This window comes from Salvelinus alpinus, chromosome 37 (assembly GCF_045679555.1).
Source record: "Salvelinus alpinus chromosome 37, SLU_Salpinus.1, whole genome shotgun sequence".
NCBI lineage: Eukaryota > Metazoa > Chordata > Actinopteri > Salmoniformes > Salmonidae > Salvelinus > Salvelinus alpinus.
The window spans coordinates 16,748,407-16,771,625 of NC_092122.1; the positions used below are offsets into that span (position 1 = coordinate 16,748,407).

The following is a 23,219-nucleotide window of genomic DNA, read 5'->3' on the forward strand; positions in this document are numbered from 1 at the left end:
CAAGCAGCCTGTCAGGACTTCTTCAAAGAATACTTATAAAGGGGTATGAAAATGATTCCAAAAGTATAAAGCATAATAGACTGGCCGGCTAAAATCGTCTGTCTGTGCTGAAACTAAATGAAATAGGGTTCCATTCAGTGAAAATAGCTGAGGCACGATTGTTGGCGTAAAACAATTTAGTCTATATGGCATTTTTTGCATTCCTTTGAAAATGGCCCTACAGTAGGGGATTGTCAGACCGGAAGATGAGCCTAACCTATGTCTTTGGCTTGAGAGGGCAGGGGTCTCCGCCACTGGGTGACAAACTTGTAGGCGTCCAGGCGGATCTCGATGATGTTGTTGAGGAGGGCCAGGAGCGGGGCCAGGGGGAAAGCTGCCACAAATATGGTGGTGAAGCCAAACTGTAAGACTGAAACACACAGACACAGAGAGTAAAGCGTCACCAGTAGTCCTATTCAAAACCCCATTCAAAAACCCCATTACATTTTGTACAGATGGCCACCCCAAAGCCATATTCACTCAGAAAGGGCAATATGATTTGAGGTTATACCATTCAATGTCACAATTGTTACTGTATGTCAGTGCGTGTGGGCATTGCACAGGACAAAGTTAGCCATTAGATTTTGTGCTTCGTGAAGAGCCTCGCCAAGGAAGTCACAGACGGTAGTACATCGAGCGTAATTACAAATCAGCATTCAAAAAGCCTACAGAGACACCACATAATGGATCTATGCAGCATTATGGGTTAAAATAAACAGTGACGCATGCATGTGGATATAGCTGCATGCTGTGTGCAACCACGGAATCCTAGCCTAAGCGTTGCACTGATCTGTCATTGTCATAAATGTCACGGTCATCTGGCATTGTCATACATAAATCTGTCTACACAAAACACATGTAGGAGAAATACTTCAAGTAACCATTGTGTGATTAATACATGGCATGTGCCTGCTTTATGTACACCTCACATAATCATACTTAAAGGACAACTCCACCTCAAAAACTATCTTTTGGTATTTGTTAAATTAGTCCATTGTTGACATAGTTCCAAAATGTTTTCCTTGTCAGCACTCAAGTTTTCAAGATATGCAACGTTCAAAACACAGAAATCATCCCCGTATGATGCAAAACGCAGCATCATATAATGCAAAATGCATCAAACAGTGATGATTTCTGTATTTTGAAAGTTACGTAACTTGAGTGCTGACAAGCAAAACATTTTGGGACTATGTCAACAATGGACTAATTAAATAAACACCAAAAGATAGTTTTGGGGCAGACTTTTCCTTCCATATACATGTGGAAAATCTATGTAGACATTAATGATTCACATTGCTGGTAAATAAATGTAAACATGATATATACAGTACATGGCATGTATATAATGGTTTACATGAGCAAACACAGTACGAATGCTAGTTTATGGTTGACCTCCAGCTCCCCAGGGTGGCAAAGAGGATAAATCAGTCATGTAGATCAACTTATTCTGGAATGTAACAACAGCAGGTTAGAGCCCTTACTGTCCAAACATGTTCTGGTTTTTATTCAACAGTTCTTAAATATTAGACTGTTTTAGAGGATTAGAAAATAGTGAAATATTGAAATTGACATTTCAATAATGATCTCTCCTAGTTAGTCAAGTTGGCAGAGGCTGCATGCCGTTTTAGAGGGTGTCATTCCTGTAAAGGTGAAGAGCTTACAGATTGATATGGACATTTCACATGGAGAATTGCATAGCATTATATTTCAGTTAACTATGCGATAACTTTTCAATAATGACATCATACACGGGTCATTAACCACTCATTCTTACACCAGTGTTTACTTGGTAAATTACATCCCCGGGTCATTTGTAATACTGGTAGAAATTGTTAGAAATTCTGTATTCTTATGACAGGTGTTTTTAGCCTTATGTGGGCCTTGTGACATTTAATCTATGAACTGGCCACTTATTTAAGTAGGCTGTATTTCAGTCTGGAATCTCTCAGACAGAAAGGTCATTTCCACCACCCAGAAACTAGCTAGGTTAATCAACATCCTCTGAGGTGATCTATAGTCATCCAACTTGTAAGTCGCTCTGGATAAGAGCGTCTGCTAAATGACTTAAATGTAAATGTAAATGTAATAGACTGTAGTCAGGTGTGTTATTGTCTTGGCAGCCTGGAGAAAAAGTTGCCACTAACACCAGCACTTTGCCCACTGCAGAACCACCCTCAGCCCCTCATAGGACACTGTTTTGCCAAGTGGAAATCTTTTTTCTATAGATGTAATTAGGTCCTAAGCTAATATTCATGGTCTTTCTCCTCTCCATGTGCAGTTTGCCTGGCAAAGCAGAATAGGATGGCAAGGAGCGCAATAAACATATTTGGCACATGCATTCATGACCTAACTAGTAAACAACATTTTTTTCTACAGTACCTTTCATGTTCACTGCAAGCAATCAGGCAATCAGGGAAAAATGACAACGGAGTTGGTGTCCCACATCTGACCAATAGGTTCTCTCAACTTATTAACAATTTACATTACAGTATTCTTATTACTGTTTAATTATTATTCTAAGCAGTGTAAAAATAATTGTAATTAGTAATTGCTACACTGCACTTACTGGGGTGCTGCTAGGGTTAGTTGTGCTGCTCTAAGTTGGAGTGTAACAATGAGTAATTAAAATACTTGTAACACTGTAGCACTGTACTCACAGGAATAATAACACTGTACTCACAGGAATAATTACACTGTACTCACAGGAATAATTACACTGTACTCACAGGAATAATTACACTGTACTCACAGGAATAATTACACAGTAATAAGAACCCTGTGTAAAGTGTTACCCAAATTGTTTAAGGAAATGGTTCACCCAATTTACACATTGTTTTCCTTACGCTGTAAGAAGTCTAGAGACAAGGTTAGACATCAATCCATCCTTTGGTTTTATATACCTGGCCAGTGGCCACAATTTCCAAATGCTAACATTGTAGTATTTTTGTCCAAAAACCAATGTAACTCAATATCTCCAATATTAGCATGTTTAGCATTTCATGTCAAAATCATTCCAAAGTGTCTACAATTGAGCCATTTCTAGTCAAAGCGTGTGAACATAACAAACAGAACAGTATAAGCACCACTGATGGGAATGGGACAAACAGAAAGAACAGGATCTATCGATGACAACATCAACACATTTTTACACCCATCTTACACAGAGGAGTTAGCTATGTTTTCTGCACTTGTGTTTAAACTGCATACAAGATGATGATGGCAATGATTCTCAGTGCTCTCAATGCAGAGCAGTGGCTTACTTGGTTGCTCACTCAGGTCTCACACAGGTCTATATGGCTCGAGGCACACTGATTTCTTCTGATTGGTCAATTGATTGATAGTGAGATAGAAATTATTTGCGGTTTAAAGTAACTGTCCAGTGTTCCAGATTTCTATGGAATATAACCTTTAATTAATTACAATATGAGATAAATATTTTTCCTTCCAAAAAATGGTAATTAAGTATGTTAAAAAGCAGCTTTTCTCTATTAGAACGGTGTAGCCCAAAAACAGAAAGGTGTGGATGTATACTGGTAAAAAAAGAATTTTATATGAGTAAACCACTGATTCGCCAGCTCCTCCTTCTCAAGAGGATGACATCATCCTCTATGTGGAAATAGCAAGCATTTTTTAAACAGTCTATTTGAGGTGTTTTTTTAAGTGTTTTTTTCTCCAATGTATGCTTTGGCCACAAATACGAGTATAGGATGAGTCAGCAACATTATTTGGGTATGAGTTAACAGAATATTAAGTTTTAAAAGTGAGATTTTCATTGGACAGTTGCTTTAAACGTGGGCTCAGTGTCAAAGGGCACATACTCATCTCCAGGTATTCGTCAAACAGTCCGTAGGCATTCATGGGCTGCAGGTTGTAGTCCCTCTCCCACTGCGGGAAGCTGGCCTTGGCGTTGGGGCCGTGCTCCTGCCTCAGCCTTCGCCGCGTCCACCAGTTCTGGATCAGCCTGACAAACAACCAATTATAAAGAGTCAAGGGGGGTGACTGGTGGAGATGACACGCTAGGCGCTAGTTGCGTCTAATTGGCTAAGCCAGGCCATACTCACGGGTAGCCCAGCTCCATGAAGTTGTTCCAGGTCTGCTTGAGCACCATGATGATACCCATCTGCATGCAGAGATCTATCAAACAACCACTGGGATGGCACTGCACAGAAAGGGGAAACAGTGCCGACACTTTATTCAATCAACAACTCTTCAACTAACTATCCAGTAACCCTACACCCTAACCCTAATTTTCTGGTTCATAACACAGAGGTTAGAGTGAGAATACAGTGTTCCAAGCTACTTTCCACTTAATCTGGGACACCCAGAACTAAAATGTTGGGTATTTGCGGCATAAACTCAATTCAGTTCTGGGCGGAGACGTGTTAGGAAATATACTAAAGAGACTAGTGAAGTCTCCACCCCTCTAAACTGAAACTCTCAGACAGTTTCTGGCAAGTCTACGGGACAAAATGTCCCCTTCACTTCCTAAATTTGAAAGATGCGAGCACCTGCGAAATTGTGATGTGATCAGCGATCAGAAAAATCTACGTACTGGAACAAAGTTCCTAATTCATTGTGGCATCCCACAGTCTGTCGACAGATGCTACATCCATTTATGTTACGTGCATCTGTCCACGAGAGTACTTTCCACTAGAAATGTTCAACGTTGAACACATTTGAAAAGCCTCATGAAAGTTCACTCACCTCTTCCAATTTCCAGCGGTTAATGAGGCGGATATAGGCTCCTGGCCGACCAGTGAACCTGACAAAGGTGGTCACATCATTTTACTAACTAATCTCTATGAAATATAGTGTGAAATATAGCCGTGTATTACGATTTACACCATGAAGTAGAGATGTTTCCTCACCTGCCCAGGAAAAAAGCTATGTAGAAGGTAGAGCTGTTGAGATTGACAAACTGAAACAGGAACATCTTCAGGGTGAAGCTGTTCTCCCACTCTGACTCAGTCCTTGGCTGCTCTGTGGATACAGAACCAGAGGGAGAGACAGAGAAACAGAAAGAGAGAGAAAATAGAGAGAAAGAAGAATAAAGAGAGGGAGACAGAAAGAGAGAGGGTGTGTATAAAATGACAGCCCCTGCATTATATTGACTGTAATTACCTCTGAGGATGGCATGTTACAGCATGATGACAGATGGAGGAACAGTTGTAGCTTACCTAAATTGGTGAGCAGAAGGGCAACTTTTTCATACAACTGAAAAAAACAAGGTTACCAGTTAATAGGGTTTGTTTTCCATGATTCTCTTGATTCTCATGCTGTTGTATCTAAAACACGATACGTCATGGCATTGAAGGGCGTTAGGATTCATTTTTATCAACATTTTGAGCGCAACTGTACTTAACTATATCAAAAAGCGCTACACGACATTAGGGTTTCACCACTGATAGACATTAATATACACTGAGTGTACAAAACATTAAGAACACCTTCCTAATATTGAGTTGCACCCCCCTTTGCCCAAGGAACAGCCTCAATTCAATTCAAGGCGTCGAAAGCGTTCCACAGGGATGCTGGCCCATGTTGACTCCAATGATTTCCTCATGAATTGCTGGTAGTGGATCTCTACTCCAAATAGCTTGTTCCATCTCATCCCACAGATGCTCAATTGGATTGAGATCTGGTGACTGGGCAGGCCACTGCAGTAAGCTGAATTAATTCATGTTCGTGGAACCATTTCTGGACAATCCTAGCCTTGTGTCATGGGGCATTATCCTGCTGTAAAAAATCTATTCGCAGGCGGATACACTGCTGCCATGAAGGGATGCACCTGATTGGCAATCATGTTCAGATATCCTGTGGCATTCAAATGTTGCTCCACTTTTATCAAGGGGCCTAATGTGTGCCATGAAAACACACCCCACACCATCGCACCACCACCACCAGCCTGCAATGTTGTTACACATCAGTGTGATACAGCAGGAACCAGGATTCATCAGACCAGGCAATGTTTTTCCAATTCTCCAGTGTCTTCGTTGCTTAGCCCACTGCAACCACAGTTTCTTGTTTTTAATGAAAGAAGTGGAACTCTGTAAGGTTGTCGGCTGCCATACCCTATTCGTGTCAAGGTACGACGAGTTGTGCATTCTTTTATGGGTTTTTGGGCACCAATGTTGTACTGGACTGTCAGTTGACTAACTGTAGCCCTTCTGTTGCTCTACACAATTTGTGTCAGCCTCCTTTGTCCCCTTTCATCAATGACCCGTTTTTAACCACTGGCCTGCTAGTGGCTGGATGTCCTTTGGGTGGAGCAGGTGTTCCTAATGTTGTGTAAACTCAGTGTATGTGTATATTTATACAGTTGAAGTCGGAGGTTTACATACACTTAGGTTGGAGTCATTAAAACTCATTTTTCACCCACTCCACATTTCTTGTTAACAAACTATAGTTTTGGCAAGTCAGTTAGGACATCTACTGTGTGCACGACACAAGTCATTTTTCCAACAATTGTTTACAGACAGATTATTTAACTTATAATTCACTGTATCACAATTCCAGTGGGTCAGAAGTTTACATACACTAAGTTGACTGTGCCTTTAACTTCTTTGTGATAGAGGGCAGCATTTTCACTTTTGGATGAATAGCGTGCCCAAATTGAACGGCCTCCTACTCTGTCCCAGATGCTAATATATGCATATCATTATTACTATTGGATAGAAAACACTCTGAAGTTTCTAAAACTGTTTGAATGGTGTCTGTGAGTATAACAGAACTCATATGGCAGGCAAAAACATGAGAAAAAAATCCAAACAGGAAGTGAGAATTCTGAGACTGGTCGATGTTCAACTCATCGCCTATTCAATCCCCAGTAAGATATGGATCTGTTTGCACTTCCTACGCCTTCCACTAGATGTCAACAGTCTGTAGAATGAAGCTTATACTGTGTTGTGGGGCCGGATGAGAGGGGAATGAGTCAGTGGTCTGGCAGATTGCCAGATTGCGCATTCCACATGATATCGCCTTGCGTTCCATTACTTCTACAGACACGAAGGAATTCTCCGGTTGGAACGTTATTGGATATATATGATAACAACATCCTGAATATTGATTCTCTACTTAGTTTGACCAGTTTATTCAACATGTAATATAACTTTTTGAAGTTTTCGTCCGAGTTCGCCTGCATCTGCGCGAGCGTTTGGACATGTGCACTAAACGTGCTAGCTACTTGGAGATAAGTAATGGACATTATCGAACAAAACAACGATTTATTGTGGAACTAGGATTCCTGGGAGTGCATTCTGATGAAGATTATCAAAGGTAAGGGAATATTTATGATGTAATTTCGTATTTCTGTTGACTCCAACATGGTGGAGAAATGTTGTTATATCTGAGTGCCGTCTCAGATTATTGCATGGTGTGCTTTTTCCATAAAGTTTTTGGGAAATCTGAGACTGCGGTTGCATTAAGAACAAGTGTATCTTTAATTCTATGTAAAACATGTATCTTTCATCAAAGTTTATGATGAGTATTTCTGTTATTTGACGTGGCTCTCTGCAATTTCTCCGGATATTTTGGAGGCATTTCTGAACATGGCGCCAATGTAAACCGAGATTTGTGGATATAAATATGCACATTATCGAACAACACATACATGTATTGTGTAACATGATGTCCTATGAGTGTCATCTGATGAAGATCATCAAAGGTTAGTGATTCATTTTAACTCTATTTCTGCTTTTTGTGACTCCTATCTTTGGCTGGGAAAATGGCTGTGTTTTTCTGTGGCTATGTACTGACCTAACATAATCGTTTGGTGTGCTTTCGCCGAAAAGCTAATTTGAAATCAGACATGTTGGCTGGATTCACAACATGTGTAGCTTTAATTTGGTATATTTCATGTGTGATTTAATGAAAGTTTGATTTTTATAGTATTTTATTTGAATTTGGCGCGCTGCATTTTCTTTGGCTTTTGGCCAAGTGAGACAGTAGCGTCCCGCCTAAATTCAGATTTTTGGATATAATATGAACTTTACCGAACAAAACATACATGTATTGTGTAACATGAAGTCCTATGAGTGTCATCTGATGAAGATCATCAAAGGTTAGTGATTCATTTTAACTCTATTTCTGCTTTTTGTTACTCCTCTCTTTAGCTGGAAAAATGGCTGTGTTTTTCTGTGGCTATGTACTGAGCTAACATAATCGCAGGGTGTGCTTTCGCCGTAAATCCTTTTTGAAATCAGACACTTTGGCTGGATTAACGAGAAGTTTATCTTTAAAATGGTGTATAAGGAATTTTAATTATGAGATTTCTGTTGTTTTGAATTTGGCGCCCTGCAATTTCACTGGCTGTCGCTAGCGTCCCACATATCCCAGAGAAGTTAAACAGCTTGGAAAATTCCAGAAAAGGATGCCATGGCTTTAGAAGCTTCTGATAGGCAAATTTACATCATTTGAGTCAATTGGAGGTGTACCTGGGGATGTATTTAAAGGCCTACCTTCACACTCAGTGCCTCTTTGCTTGACATCATGGGAAAATCAAAAGAAATAAGCCAAGACCTCAGAAAGAAAATTGTAGACCTCCACAAGTCTGGTTCATCCTTGGGAGCAATTTCCAAACGCCTGAAGGTACCACGTTCATCTGTACAAACAATAGTACGCAAGTATAAACACCATGGGACCACGCAGCCGTCATACCGCTCAGGAAGGAGACGTGTTCTGTCTCCTAGAGATGAATGTACTTTGGTGCGAAAAGTGCAAATCAATCCCAGAACAACAGCAAAGGACCTTGTGAAGATGCTGGAGGAAACAGGTACAAAAGTATCTGTATCCACAGTAAAACGAGTCCTATATTGACATAACCTGAAAGGCCGCTCAGCAAGGAAGAAGCCACTGCTCTAAAACCGCCATAAAAAGCCAGACTACGGTTTGAAACTGCACATGGGGACAAAGATCGTACTTTTTGGAGAAATGTCCTCTGGTCTGATGAAACAAAAATGGAACTGTTTGGCCATAATGACTGTCGTTATGTTTCAAGGAAAAAGGGGGAGGCTTGCAAGCCGAAGAACACCATCCCAACCATGAAGCACGGGGGGTGGCAGCATCATATTGTGGGGGTGCATTGCTGCAGGAGGGACTGGTGCACTTCACAAAATAGATGGCATCATAAGGCAGGAAAATTATGTGGATATATTGAAGCAGCTTCTCAAGACATCAGTCAGGAAGTTAAAGCTTGGTCGCAAATGGGTCTTCCAAATGGACAATGACCCCAAGCATACTTCCAAAGTTGTGGCAAAATGGCTTAAGGACAACAAAGTCAAGGTATTGGAGTGGCCATCACAAAGCCCTGACCTCAATCCAATAGTACATTTGTGGGCAGAACTGAAAAAGCGTGTGCGAGCAAGGAGGCCTACAAACCTGACTCAGTTACACCAGCTCTGTCAGGAGGAATGGGCCAAAATTCACCCAACTTATTGTGGGAAGCTTGTGGAAGGCTACCCGAAACGTTTGACCCAAGTTAAACAATTTAAAGGCAATGCTACCAAATACTTATTGAGTGTATGTAAACTTCTGACCCACTGGGAATGTGATGAAAGAAATAAAAGCTGAAAGAAATAATTCTCTATACTATTATTCTGACATTTCACACTCTTAAAATGAAGTGGTGATCCAAACTAACCTAAGACAGGGAAATTTGACTAGGATTAAATGTCATGAATTTTGAAAAACTGAGTTTAAATGTATTTGGCTAAGGCGTATGTAAACTTCCGACTTCAACTGTATATATGCCACTTTTTCATCTCATAATCCTAAATGCAATTCTAAACAAAGCCCTTACCACATTGAGGAGCATGATGATGCAGAAGTTGATGCACACGGCTGTGCCGGTGGTGGCCACCTGAGAGTTATTCCTGATGAGAGCCCAGCCGAAGGCGGCAAAAGTGCTGACTGTGATCACACGGTAAATCACGATGCCGAAGACGGCAGCGATCACCACCAGGATCTGAGTATGTCAATAAAACATTATGGTCAGACACACCGATAGCAACAAGGCAAATCTGATTGATAGCTCACTGGTTTGAGTTGGCTTGCTTGCAACATCACAGTTATGGGTTTGATTCCTGCATGGGCCATTTACTAAAGATTTTAATGAATTCAAACAAAAACCAGTGGGAAACTGGTTTGACAAGCAGCAAGCATGAGGCAACATGCAAACCATTTTAATGAATCTGTCCCTACTCAAATTAATTTATTATTAAATATTCACCCTACCTACTCCAGGGACTTACCATAAAGAAGATTCCAGAAGCTGAGACGATGAGTCTGCTGTACTTGTCTGTAAAGGCCTGGTACGGCTCAGGCTTTCCAGATATGGGGTTCATCCTCTCCTTTTTGGAATATTTGGCCTCAAACTGGGGACGGATTTCCTCCTGCAGCACACAGAAAGCTGGCTGAGCCACAAACGCTCCCAGAATGTTCTGCAAACGTCTGCAAAATGTTCTAGGAAAGTGATCATGACACATCTCCTTGGCTTTCTTCAAACAGCTGTAGAACACATAACTGTGGGTATTTCAAGAACACAGCAAAGTGTTCATAACCAAGGTTGAATATATTCCTGGTATTTTACAAATGTTCCATCCCGAGAATCAAATCACTTTTCTCCCGGGTAACCCGGTATTTCCCGCCAAAACTGGAAGTGTAATTCTAAAGTGTTTAATTTTTTGAGTGTGGACTGTGTCACTGTATTATATGGACATCGCTCAAACCATGAAGTTGGGAGAGAAACTGTTATGCTGTGCAGGACATGCGGCCTACAAAGTTACAATTAAAGGCAAGTGAATTAGATTTTTTTAAATGTAGTAAGGCCTATTTTACATGAATTAGTAGACTTACACCTATATATACATACACCTTTCATAATATTTCCCATAATGTTGTGCGACGTGTGTATTAGCGTATCTCCTCGCCTCGGTAAGATTTAGATATGTGCAAAACTGGCAAACACATTTGGAAGGAAAATAAGTGGGCAGAATGTATATATTTTTGTTATTCAATTAAAACCCACATTTTAGAAAGGGGATGTCTATAAAAAAATATTACATCAATGTACCTCAACATTAAAAATACAAAATTCTGTGCTCCATACTGAGACGGGCTGTCTGTCCCCAACGTGAGCGGTGATGATTGATCATGCAGATATGCGATAGCAGAAGGAAGGCTGTAGCCTAGAGAAGATTTAGACATGGCATATCATTTAACAGTTCTATTTCGCATCATGCTGTTCATAGAACTCATTTACCGGTTTCTTGTTGTTATTTATCCTGAGAAAAGGGATTGGCTTTGGGTGGAAAATCTCAGTAACCCAGTTCCTGCTTATCAACCCTAGTCATAACCCGAGTGGGAATCTCAAGGTAATGCTCCCTCTTGTAATATTTTGTATATTTCAGCAAAGTGGAATGTCCCTAGGACCTTCATGGCATGATTGTTAAAATCTTATAAGAAATGATTATTTTTTTAATCTGAAAAGATCTTCTTACAATACAAACACATGCTATGCCTGGGAGATTATTTCTAATTTGATGATGCTGATCATAATGAAAGTATATTTACCTCCTCTTCCTCCCAGTCAATTAGGTCCCAGTCATATGCAAGGACCGCTCGCCGCCTCTTCCAGAACTCGAGAAACACGGTTGCTAAAATACACAACTAGGTTAGTGTTTGAGGGTTGTTAGGGCTTGGTGAGTATGTGTCATATTGAATGTGGGACAAATATGTACACTTGTGTTCAAGCTATAAAACAATGTTGGCAATTACAAACAGAATAATTTAAATTCAACCATCTCTTGCATTGCTGCCAAAAACAGGAACCATTTAAATTCAACCATCGCTTTCTTAGTTGAAGGAAGGTTGTTTTGCATGACTCAAAATGATTCAATTATCACTTCAAGTAGTTCTCCACATTCAGATTGTAAGGTTCTGTATTTATTTTCTTAGTCAACCTTGTGTTCTGTTTCGTTGTGTTATTGAACGTAGCCCTGTCTTTCATTTTTGTTCATTGATTTCACCTGTGTTAGTTACTCACCTGGTCTCATCAGCTCCTTATTTAGTTCAGTTCATTCTGTTTGTGGCTTTGTGAGGTATTGTTTGTTTTGACTCTACTAAGCCTTTTCCTAGCTTTTTTTGTGAGAACCAGTTATAGCCTTCAGTCCTAGTTTTTATTCACCTGCCTGTTTGCCTTTCATACCTGTGTATGACCATTGCCTGCCTGTGACCACGATTCCTGCCTTCTGTAAAGGTGAAATAAACACCTGCTGCACTCTGCGAGTGAATCTACACCTTTTTCTTCCTGAGTATTCATTACACAGATAATACAATTATTTTGCAGCACAGTTGTTGGGTGCCAGGATTCATACTATTACTTCAGTTCACTATTTTAGCTATTTAGGACAGACACTGTGCAATAGGTAATTTCACCAACAAGTAACTGCTGCCTTTAAAGCACTGGAGAGAGAGGGTAGGTGCTCCTGAACAAAGTCCTTGGCAATGGGTAACCCATACAAATCTGTTTACCAGTGTGTCACTTGACAATCAGAGCAATCTCTTTGCAGAGGCTGGACTAAGATCTGTTTAACTAGTAGCTCTGAATGGAAAGGCACATGTTTTAGTAGTTCAAGACAGTTAGTTTCATGAGGCCGGCCAGTGACTAGCGGGCTCTTTTGGTGGAAAGGCACATGTTTCTGCAGAGATAGCAGCAGGGGAACACACTTCAGAAGAATGTTAATGAAGCGATTTCAATGGGTATTCTACTGTAGGTGAATGCCAAGAAATAGTCAGTGTTGGACAACAGCAAGGCCCTGCAGCAAGATCCACTGCTCTCCAGACAAACCCAGGTAGGTTGAGTTTTATACTTATTTACAGGCAGTCCAACGATACTGTATGGCACGGATCATCAACTAGATTCAGCCGCGGGACCATTTTTTTCTTGAGCGGATCGTCAGGGGATCAGAACATAATTTGTAGACTGCAAAAAGACGGTCCAAACAGATAATGTTTGACTAAAACATAATCATTCAAAACCTTGCTTGCATTAGTATATGATCACGTCGTGTCTCTCTATTATGCGTGGGAATACTTGAACAGATTCCTAAAATAAAAAAAAACCTTATAGCTGATTAACTGTTATTTTTTAGTCTTTTCTGTCCAACAATAATAATCCCCCCCCAACATTTTTTTTGCTCGGCAAACTTTGGTGGCCAAATAAATCGACCCGTGGGCCACATTCGGCCCACGGGCCACCAGTTGGGGTACCATGCTGTATTAAGTATCTTAGGACCTATGCAGTTATTTAGCCTCGATTAATCCCAAATGTATTTTAAAATGTTTTGCTTTATTGTCATAATTGTATAGCTGTGGTTCCACTGGTATGCACCTACATGATTATAAGTGTGTCTGGATAGTGTGTCAGATAAATGACTAAAATGTGAATATAATTGCACTACAGAAAATTCTTGCAATCTACCAGCTGAATGAGCACCGAATGCAGTTAGGTTGTTTATCACTTGTAGATTTTACATAATTTGCTCTAGCAACAACTGTTTAATGTTTTCAGCTGATCTACTTTATTGTATGCATTTGAGTGAAGCACAGTTCACGCAATAAATGTGACCTTTGAAGTACCGTACTTTGTAGCAAGGAGATAACATTGCCAATTTGTGACTGATTAAAGGCAGGGTTAGATAAAACAAATATTTTGGTAGACATTGCACTCAAGAAAATGATGAATTGTGGAGATTTAGTGTAACAATGACCTGCATTTGACCACATTAACCTATACATGAGTCTCGCTAACACATTAGATAACACGTTAGATAACACATTAGGGAAGTGATAGGCGAAACGGCATCACTGGACACCCCACCCGCATTTGTTATTGTTATTGTTTTGAGGAAATGAGCATCCAGCATCGTGGTAAAAGTACATCGTTGTACATACTCTGCAGTTCTCTGGCGTGTGCAATGATATCCGAGGGAAAAACAATTCGTTGTTTGAAGTCACGTCTTTGTTGTTGTAATATCGCTAACGGATGTGGCAGTTTCACCGCTGGATTCCAGCTTTAAGTACACATGAAACCCACGTAAAGTCATCACAAACAACGTCCACTGATCAACACGTGACCATTCAAAACAGTAAACAATATGACAAAATCATGACTCATGAAGTATGCAATCAGTAACCATAGCTACTAACTTACACTGAAGAAACATGCATACCCTACTGTCACAAACTCTTATGAAATAATTATGACAGCCTCTGTCAAGTCAAATGTTATCTAAAGCAATCTGTGGTTAACACTACATGCTAATGTCTCCGTCTTGTCTAGATAGGCCCTGGTTCTGTGTAAAGGAGGTGATCGATGGGCCATCCCCAGAATGACAGCTTCTCTCTGGACCTTTCCCAGCCAGACGTCTGGGTCTGGGACACAGAACCTAAGGCAATGGCGGGTGAGTGAATCACATACGTTGAGGTGACACACTCATATAAATCAAGTGCTATATTTCCACGTGAAAATGGCCTAGAATGCACCTTGGAGTATTGCTCCATTGTTTGTGTTGGTTAATTCATTCTTCTTGGTTAAACTGAATTGAAATTGTTGACTTACAGTACAGTATTATATGTATTATATGTAGTGTAATGAATACCTGATCCAAAGTATGTTGAAGTTAAATCTCTCTATCATAAATTGCTCACCATAAAAGATGAACGACAGGGACATTTCTGAGAGTGGTTTCCATTAGCCCCGAAGACAATGTCTGAATTTGCAGTGCAATCAATAATTGAAAAACGAAGAACTTCAGCTATTTTAATATGAGTCAGTCTGGCAGCGCACTCACCGCCTGAGATTTGGAAGTCACCAAGCTCTCTGAGAAGAATAGAAGATACATTACACAACTTGTATTTCTCATTTGAACTATCTGGAAAATAGAGAGGACTGGTAGTATGGATTAGTGTTTGGGCAGTTTACAGTCCGGTATCTACAGTGTATTAAAGCCATAGTTCATGCCTATTGTTCAATTGTGCACATTTCTGGAAAACAGATGGAAGAGGACTGGTGTGGAAGAGTAAATTTGATTTTTAATCTTATATGACCTGTTACACAGGTCATCCTGCTCCTCGTCTTGTCTTTAAGGTTGTTCTGTTCCCTGATATGTAATATAATCAGTCTGTTTTAGAACTGTTTCTAAACTGGCCTGTTCTAATTTCCTGTCAATCTTTCATGGTTCTTGTTATCCAAGGATGTGTGGGGGAGTGGCGATGTCCTTGAAATGATTGGTCTTTCTCAAGGTCTACTATCTGTGGTGATAAGCAGAAGTACCGGACTCATTTGAAGGGCATGTGAAACACCCCATCCATCCTTGGTCTGTATAAAATGTCTGTGGAGAACAAATAGCGAGTCAAATTGGTTTTCCCTTGCATGCATACTCGTAATAAAGCTTTTTTTACATTGAGATTGGACTGCCTTTGAGTGGTTTTTCCACCACACTGGTTACAGTCTACAGCGTCTGTATGGTTACTTTGCTATATGTTGCAAAATGCTTGGCCCTGGCCATTAGGAGCTCTTGTCCACATGTGCTAGGCCTAATCTGGGTCCATTTCCCCAGGGACATTTTGGATAAACTGTAGACATGTGATCATCCCTTCCTCCACATCAGTCTACCAGCTTTGCTCTCTTCCTTTATTTCACTCACTCTTTCTCTCCCTAACTCTTTTTCCCCACCTGTCTTCTCACACAGCCGCCCAGATCTTCATTTGGCTAGCGCTTCTGTTGGCCTTTGGCCTGCAGTTCTACCTAGCTGTGTTCTGCCTGCTGAAGTGCTGGAGTTTTGACACGAGGCTAAAGCAGGCTCTTAAAAACCTGCCCTCTACAGGGAAGCTCCTCACAACAGGTAGGCCTATTCCAGGGATGTTGCCTTGACACAGTGTAGTGATCCATGAACTGACCAAGGCAAATACAGTGGGGAGAACAAGTATTTGATACACTGCCGATTTTGCAGGTTTTCCTACTTACAAAGCATGTAGAGGTCTGTAATTTTTATCATAGGTACACTTCAACTGTGAGAGACGGAATCTAAAACAAAAATCCAGAAAATCACATTGTATGATTTTTAAATAATTCATTTGCATTTTATTGCATGACATAAGTATTTGATCACCTACCAACCAGTAAGAATTCTGGCTCTCACAGACCTGTTAGTTTTTCTTTAAGAAGCCCTCCTGTTCTCCACTCATTACCTGTATTAACTGCACCTGTTTGAACTCGTTACCTGTATAAAAGACACCTGTCCACACACAATCAAACAGATTCCAACCTCTCCACAATGGCCAAGACCAGAGAGCTGTGTAAGGACATCAGGGATAAAATTGTAGACCTGCACAAGGCTGGGATGGGCTACAGGACAATAGGCAAGCAGCTTGGTGAGAAGGAAACAACTGTTGGCGCAATTATTAGAAAATGGAAGAAGTTCAAGATGACGGTCAATCACCCTCGGTCTGGGGCTCCATGCAGGATTTCACCTCGTGGGGCATCAATGATCATGAGGAAGGTGAGGGATCAGCCCAGAACTACACGGCAGGACCTGGTCAATGACCTGAAGAGAGCTGGGACCACAGTCTCAAAGAAAACCATTAGTAACACACTACGCCGTCATGGATTAAAATCCTGCAGTGCACGCAAGGTCCCCCTGCTTAAGCCAGTGCATGTTCAGGCCTGTCTGAAGTTTGCCAATGACCATCTGGATGATCCAGAGGAGGAATGGGAGAAGGTCATGTGGTCTGATGAGACAAAAATAGAGCTTTTTGGTCTAACTCCACTCGCCGTGTTTGGAGGAAGAAGAAGTATGAGTACAACCCCAAGAACACCATCCCAACCGTGAAGCATGGAGGTGGAAACATCATTCTTTGGGGATGCTTTTCTGCAAAGGGGACAGGACGACTGCACCGTATTGAGGGGAGGATGGATGGGGCCATGTATTGCGAGATCTTGGCCAACAACCTCCTTCCCTCAGTAAGAGCATTGAAGATGGGTCGTGGCTGGGTCTTCCAGCATGACAACGACACGAAGCACACAGCCATGGCAACTAAGGAGTGGCTCCGTAAGAAGCATCTCAAGGTCCTGGAGTGGCCTAGCCAGTCTCCAGACCTGAACCCAATAGAAAATCTTTGGAGGGAGCTGAAAGTCCGTATTGCCCAGCGACAGCCCCGAAACCTGAAGGATCTGGAGAAGATCTGTAGGGAGGAGTGGGCCAAAATCCCTGCTGCAGTGTGTGCAAACCTAGTCAAGAACTACAGGAAACGTATGATCTCTGTAATTGCAAACAAAGGTTTCTGTACCAAATATTAAGTTCTGCTTTTCTGATGTATCAAATACTTATGTCATGCAATAAAATGCAAATTAATTACTTAAAAATCATACAATGTGATTTTCTGGATTTTTGTTTTAGATTCCTTCTCTCACAGTTGAAGTGTACCTATGATAAAAATTACAGACCTCTACATGCTTTGTAAGTAGGAAAACCTGCAAAATCGTCAGTGTATCAAATACTTGTTCTCCCCACTGTATGTAGTTTGACAAAAACTTTCATTTTTGTTTTATCAAATCCACTGAACACTTTCGATCTCACTATATTCTGAAATCAAAAGTTAAGCATTTGACTAAACAGGAGGCAATGTTAATAACACATGTATTCTATATGTTTCAGTCCCTTCCACCATCATTCAACTTCCAGAGGACTTGAAGAGTGTGAAACCACCGGCTTACTGTCGTTATGAAGTAGTGGCTGAATCCTCCCTGCCTAGACCCTGCTGCTATGACGATGAGGAGGCTGGGCCCTGCACTAACTCTCCCTATACACCTTTTGCCTGGGATCTTGTGCAATGCTGAGGAGGACCCTGTAACACTTCACTGTAAATACTGTAAAAACTTAAATATAGTGTGCATGGAATGCTGACCCATTAAACTGTTGAGTGAGTTAATTCTTAAACTTTATTTTACAATAAAATGAGATTTGTTTTAAATTGAACCTATAATATTTATACTAAATGATAACTCACCCCACACAGCCATGAATACAGCAAAGAAAACTGTTGCTCCGTTGTCAAAAAGATGGGTGACCTAAAGCCAAGAAACAGAGCAATTGCTTAGAGAAATGATTTCAGAAAACATGAATTCAGTACAAACACACACAGTAGTCACATTTGTATATAAAGATTACAAAGGAGGGCTGTTCGTTAGACATTTTCCAGAGCAAGCTCAAAAAGTAGTCCCGTGTAGCTCAGTTGGTAGAGCATGACGTTTGAAACGCCAGGGTTGTGGGTTCGTTTCCCATGAGGGACCAGTATGAAAATGTATGCATTCACTACTGCAAGTCGCTCTGGATAAGAGCGTCTGCTAAATGACAAAAATCTAAAGTAAAAAGATTACCTTGCTAAATGTGTTATACTTATGTTACTGTGGCATAGCTCTGGAGTAAATGTTTGTCAAAAAAATGGCAATATTGTTTTAAAAAGTATAGGACAAAATCCCTGTTCCTGGAGAGCTGCAGTGTACGCAGGCTTTTGTTTCAGCCCAGCTCTAACGCAAAATAGCTGTGGTCTAATTTTATGACCATCATTAGTTAATCATTTGAATCACACCCAGTGGCTCTCCAGGATCAGAATTAGCTACAACTGCCCTGATGTTTGTCAGCAGTGCTCAGTCTGGGGCAAACGTTTAACATACTCTACATGGTAGTACGGAAGTCACCTTGGCATAGATGCAGCTGTCTGAGAGTCTCAGGTAGGGGCAGTACTCGTCACATATGGGGCACATGATGATGTCAGTGGCCTGGCAGATTTCTTTACTGGAGAATCACAGACAACTTTTAGCCTGGTTCCATTCACTCATCAATTCTTAATGCATTTATCAGCCTGTGTCAGTGCTGCCACACGACTAAGGCATTGATAGCATTGGTAATAGACTTCTACCAGACTAAGGCCAAATTTACACTAGTGTAAAGCATGCGTCTGTTTGGTATTTTTTCTAGTGGAAGAACACAAGACCAAACATAGTGAAGGATAAAATATGTATAAAATACTAAGGTAAAACAATGAGGTAAAACCTAATTGAAGAAGACCAATGAGTATTAGGTGAGCTCACATTACCTGACCTGGCAGTGGTCTAGGGTGAACCAGCCGTAGAGGAAGACCATGAGCCCAACCAGCGCCGCAGGGAACAGCATCCCAGTGTACCAACCCAGCCAGGCAAAATAGAGACCAATTTTCTCACCGAAGTACCGCCTGACAACACCGCCAGGAGACAAACGCCAACAAACAGGTCATTATGTACCACCATTGCAATGATGTTGTGGCTTCATACGATTTTTAATGATCTAGTAAATTCACTCGTTCATTGATTAATTCATGTGGCTTTAATACATGTGGCTTGTGAAGTTGTATTGCTTGGAGGATCTAGGGACAACCTGCAAGGTGCAGATAATACATTGTATTAGACCTGTGATGTCCATATAGAGCAGGAGTGTTAACACAGTGTTGTACCTTATGAGGTCCAGTGGCTGGTACTTGTACCACACACCCCACCAGGCCCAGCATTCATACAGCAAGTGTCTGTGGTTCTCTGCCCCATGCGTCCGGATGGAGTTCTTACTTCTGTAGCTCCCCTGTTCACACACACACGTAATGTACCATCATAACTACAGATGTAGGATCTTAATTTGATCACTCTTTTGTTGCTGACAGGAAATGCAAACTTGTAGTGTATTTGAGTTTTAAAAATGCTTCAAAATGTGTCATTTCCACTTTGAAATATCAGACTTGATTTGCCCTAACGAAAAATGTCAATTAATTATAAACCACATAATAATTCACATTCCTGGTTGCCGCAGGATTATTTTCCTGCTGTAGCGAACTGGCTCAAATGAAGATCCGACAAGTGATATTTCTCTTCCAAGCCAATGTGTGAAGTGTCAGTGCATTACCTCATGAAGGGGAAAAGCTGCCTCGTATGAACTATTGCTCAAAAGACGATTCAGCCCTGGAGCATAAACAAGAACATGAAGACACCGTCAAACCCTCTACACACCAGAGACATGCTGTATCTCAAACGTGGAACACATCTAGCAGTGGACTTGTACTACTTGGAGAGGCGCCAGGTAGCCTAGCGGTTAGTAGCATTGGGCCAGTAACTGAAAGGTTGCTGATTCAAATCCCTGAGCCGATTAGGTGAAAAATCTGTCAATGTACCCTTGAGCAAGGCACTTAACCATAATTGCTCCTGCAAGTCTCTCTGGATAAGAGCGTCTGCTAAATGACTACAATGTAAATGTATTAACCAGAGGCCATTTGTAACTGTGTTAGATGATGATGACAATCTCACCCATTTTGTCTTTGCCCTCCTCATATTTGACCCTTTGCAAGATATGATGGACGATGCGACTCCTGGTAGCGTTGTTGAAGAACGTGTCTTTGTTGTGAATGGTAAAACTGTAACATAATATAGATACAGAAAAGGATCCTAGATCATATTTCTTCTAGATCGTTCCATTTATTGAGCTTTTGAAAAGCACACCATTTTGGCCTGATGTCATCTCAGTGCATTCTATATCATTTTGCCTCGACGGGCGCTTGTGAGCCCCCCAAAAAGGGCCCTAAAATTGGACCACGCCCACAAGGAAATTTTGTTCATTTGTTTACATTGCAAAAATGTGGTACCCTAAAACTAAGACTTGTGGTTTAAAGATGGAAGACATTGATTCATCTTCACCTTTGTGTTAGCAAGGAAAAAACATATACCAACCTGGTGGTGTACACACACACACTCACTCACTGATGTATTCTGGAGCGACTGAAGGGGGCGGTAAAGCTTTCATTCTCCTCCAGGTCAGGAAGGGTGTTGTTGTCAAATTTCATGGGTTTGCGAGGCAGCCATCCTCGAAATCTGTTGATTCTCTTCTCCATCCTGGATGGTGACAGAAAGCCCCCCAAAAATCACACATCACACACAGCCAGAGACCATTAACATTAGGGTTGTGCCCCAAAATTCAATCAATAAATCAATTAGCACTCACCTACTCATGAACTTGTACCGTCGATGCATGTAATAGATTTTCCTCCTGAAAACCCCCACAACATTATCAACTATTAAACTATTAAAAATCTCAGTGCATTAATGCATTGCAGTGGCCTGGGCGGTCTAGCAGTCTAGGTCACTTATGCCTCGGGAACACATGTACCGGTGCTCGCATGTGTTAGAATCTGACCCCTCTAGAGCCCCCTCACCATTCTATCTTATAAAAGTGCATTGCAAATAACTGTAGATTCATAGTATGAGAGAGAGAGTGAGAGAGAGACAGAGATTGAGAGAGAGTGAGACATAGAGAGAGAGAGAGAGAGAGAGAGAGAGAGAGAGAGAGAGAGAGAGAGAGAGACAGATTGAGAGAGTCAGTGAGAGAGAGAGCGAGAGAGAGAGAGACAGGCAGTGTGTGTGGTGGGAACCTGTCTGTCGATGTGATTTATGTGTGTGAGTGTCTGGAACTACAGAGGCTGTGTGTTCGTCTCCCCACCTGAACGGCATCCGAATGTTCATAAGCTCTGCGTAGCGACACAGCACCTCCCAGGGAGCATGCAGCTTCAGGAAGATCACATCACTGTTGCACACAGACAACTGTTGGAGGGGAAAAGACCCAGCATTAGAAGTATTATGTCCTGTTGATACTCTTTCTTAGAAGAGTTTCTTAGCACATAAAAACATTTAAATAATATAAAATCTAATGTTTTAAATTAAAATGTTTCTATTCTAAATCATGTTGCCACACATGTATCCAGCTTCAGTAGAGAGGTTTATGGATTTCACAACTGGACATAAAGAGGAAAGGGACAGTTTAAATATTGATTTTCTTTTCTCTCTCATCATTTCCTGTGACATCAATTTCCTGTGACTGATCTCAGAACAGTTGACAGGCATTCGCTGTCATGGCTGCGGAAAAGTTTTTACTAGGATCTTTAAAAGATAACAAACTATGTGTGTTTGATTTCTTCAAAATCCCAGTAGCACAGTTATATTTCTCTTTTTTTTCTACCATGTTATTGACTTGTTTATTGTTTACTCCATGTGTAACTCTGTGTTGTCTGTTCACACTGCTATGCTTTATCTTGGCCAGGTCGCAGTTGCAAATGAGAACTTGTTCTCAACTAGCCTACCTGGTTAAATAAAGGTGAAATAAAATAAAAATAAAAATAAATATAGTCAGTACTGCATTTTCGGATAATTTCCAGAAGAATTCTACCTTGCATCTTGTTGTCATCATAAGCAGTCTGACTAAAAGAAAAAGCTACCCTCGCAGGACCTAAAAATAACAAAGCATCTCCATGCAGGAGAGAAGCAAATTATGATGTTAAAAGAGAGAAGAAGAGGCATAGTCTCTTTGAATGCTCCACATGATGACCTTGATGTTACTGCGTCAGCACACTAGGCGTCAGCCACTCAGACACATGCAAAAGCACACACACGCGCACACACTCAGCACAATTGCTTCCCTGCTCCTTCTAAACAGGATTGAGGGTGAAACTTGCCATCAGCACATTTGCGTTGGTTTATGAGTGACAGGCAGAGCTTCAGTGACTACTGTAATACTGTCATACTATAATATACTGTTACTGTAATACTATGTTACTGTAATACTATAATATACTGTAATACTCAGTAGTACTCGCCTCCTTCTCCATCTGCAAGCCCTCGGCCCGGATGTTGCGCTCAAATATTTCCCTCTTCTCCGACTGCGGACCAGACTTCCTGTAAACCAGGATGTAGTCGATGTGGCACTTGCCATCGCTGAAGCACAAGCCACTGGACCTACTTCTCCCTACCTGGGGAGAGAAACAGAGGGAGGGAGTAACCACTATAAGGTTGTTTGGACCCAAAGTGACTTTAATATATTTTACCATTAGCACTGCTTAACATTTATAGAGGCAGTTGAGCTAAAGTGCTTTGCTCATAAGCATAATATCTAAATATGCCCTTCCAAGGGTTATATATCACACTACCGTAGTAAGAAACCAATGAGCTCACCCTAAGAAGACGAAACGTCTTTACAGATCCCCCAAGGAGGATAAGAATAACACTTGACAGCAGCCAGCTTCAACCCACAATGACTATACATGCTTTATGGACA

The 23,219-nt window shown here is 41.0% G+C and overlaps 1 protein-coding gene across 3 annotated transcripts in view; it reads right to left on the minus strand.

The window, feature by feature from the left end:
- The window catches only part of LOC139565949 (anoctamin-4-like), a 47,879-nt gene that overhangs the window by 3,576 nt on the left and 21,084 nt on the right, over positions 1-23,219 (minus strand). For all 3 annotated transcript variants that reach the window (XM_071386659.1, XM_071386660.1, XM_071386661.1), the window contains 19 exons: positions 22,762-22,914; positions 21,612-21,712; positions 21,117-21,161; positions 20,876-21,007; positions 20,426-20,532; positions 20,028-20,083; positions 19,588-19,709; positions 19,195-19,329; positions 18,797-18,893; positions 18,106-18,166; positions 11,608-11,690; positions 10,287-10,427; positions 9,836-10,000; positions 5,217-5,253; positions 4,908-5,019; positions 4,744-4,801; positions 4,101-4,198; positions 3,858-4,000; positions 257-409 (listed from right to left, as the gene is read on the minus strand). In XM_071386659.1, coding sequence (XP_071242760.1) covers positions 257-409; positions 3,858-4,000; positions 4,101-4,198; positions 4,744-4,801; positions 4,908-5,019; positions 5,217-5,253; positions 9,836-10,000; positions 10,287-10,427; positions 11,608-11,690; positions 18,106-18,166; positions 18,797-18,893; positions 19,195-19,329; positions 19,588-19,709; positions 20,028-20,083; positions 20,426-20,532; positions 20,876-21,007; positions 21,117-21,161; positions 21,612-21,712; positions 22,762-22,914 — 1,999 coding nt within the window. The remainder of the gene's footprint in view (positions 1-256; positions 410-3,857; positions 4,001-4,100; positions 4,199-4,743; positions 4,802-4,907; positions 5,020-5,216; positions 5,254-9,835; positions 10,001-10,286; positions 10,428-11,607; positions 11,691-18,105; positions 18,167-18,796; positions 18,894-19,194; positions 19,330-19,587; positions 19,710-20,027; positions 20,084-20,425; positions 20,533-20,875; positions 21,008-21,116; positions 21,162-21,611; positions 21,713-22,761; positions 22,915-23,219) is intronic.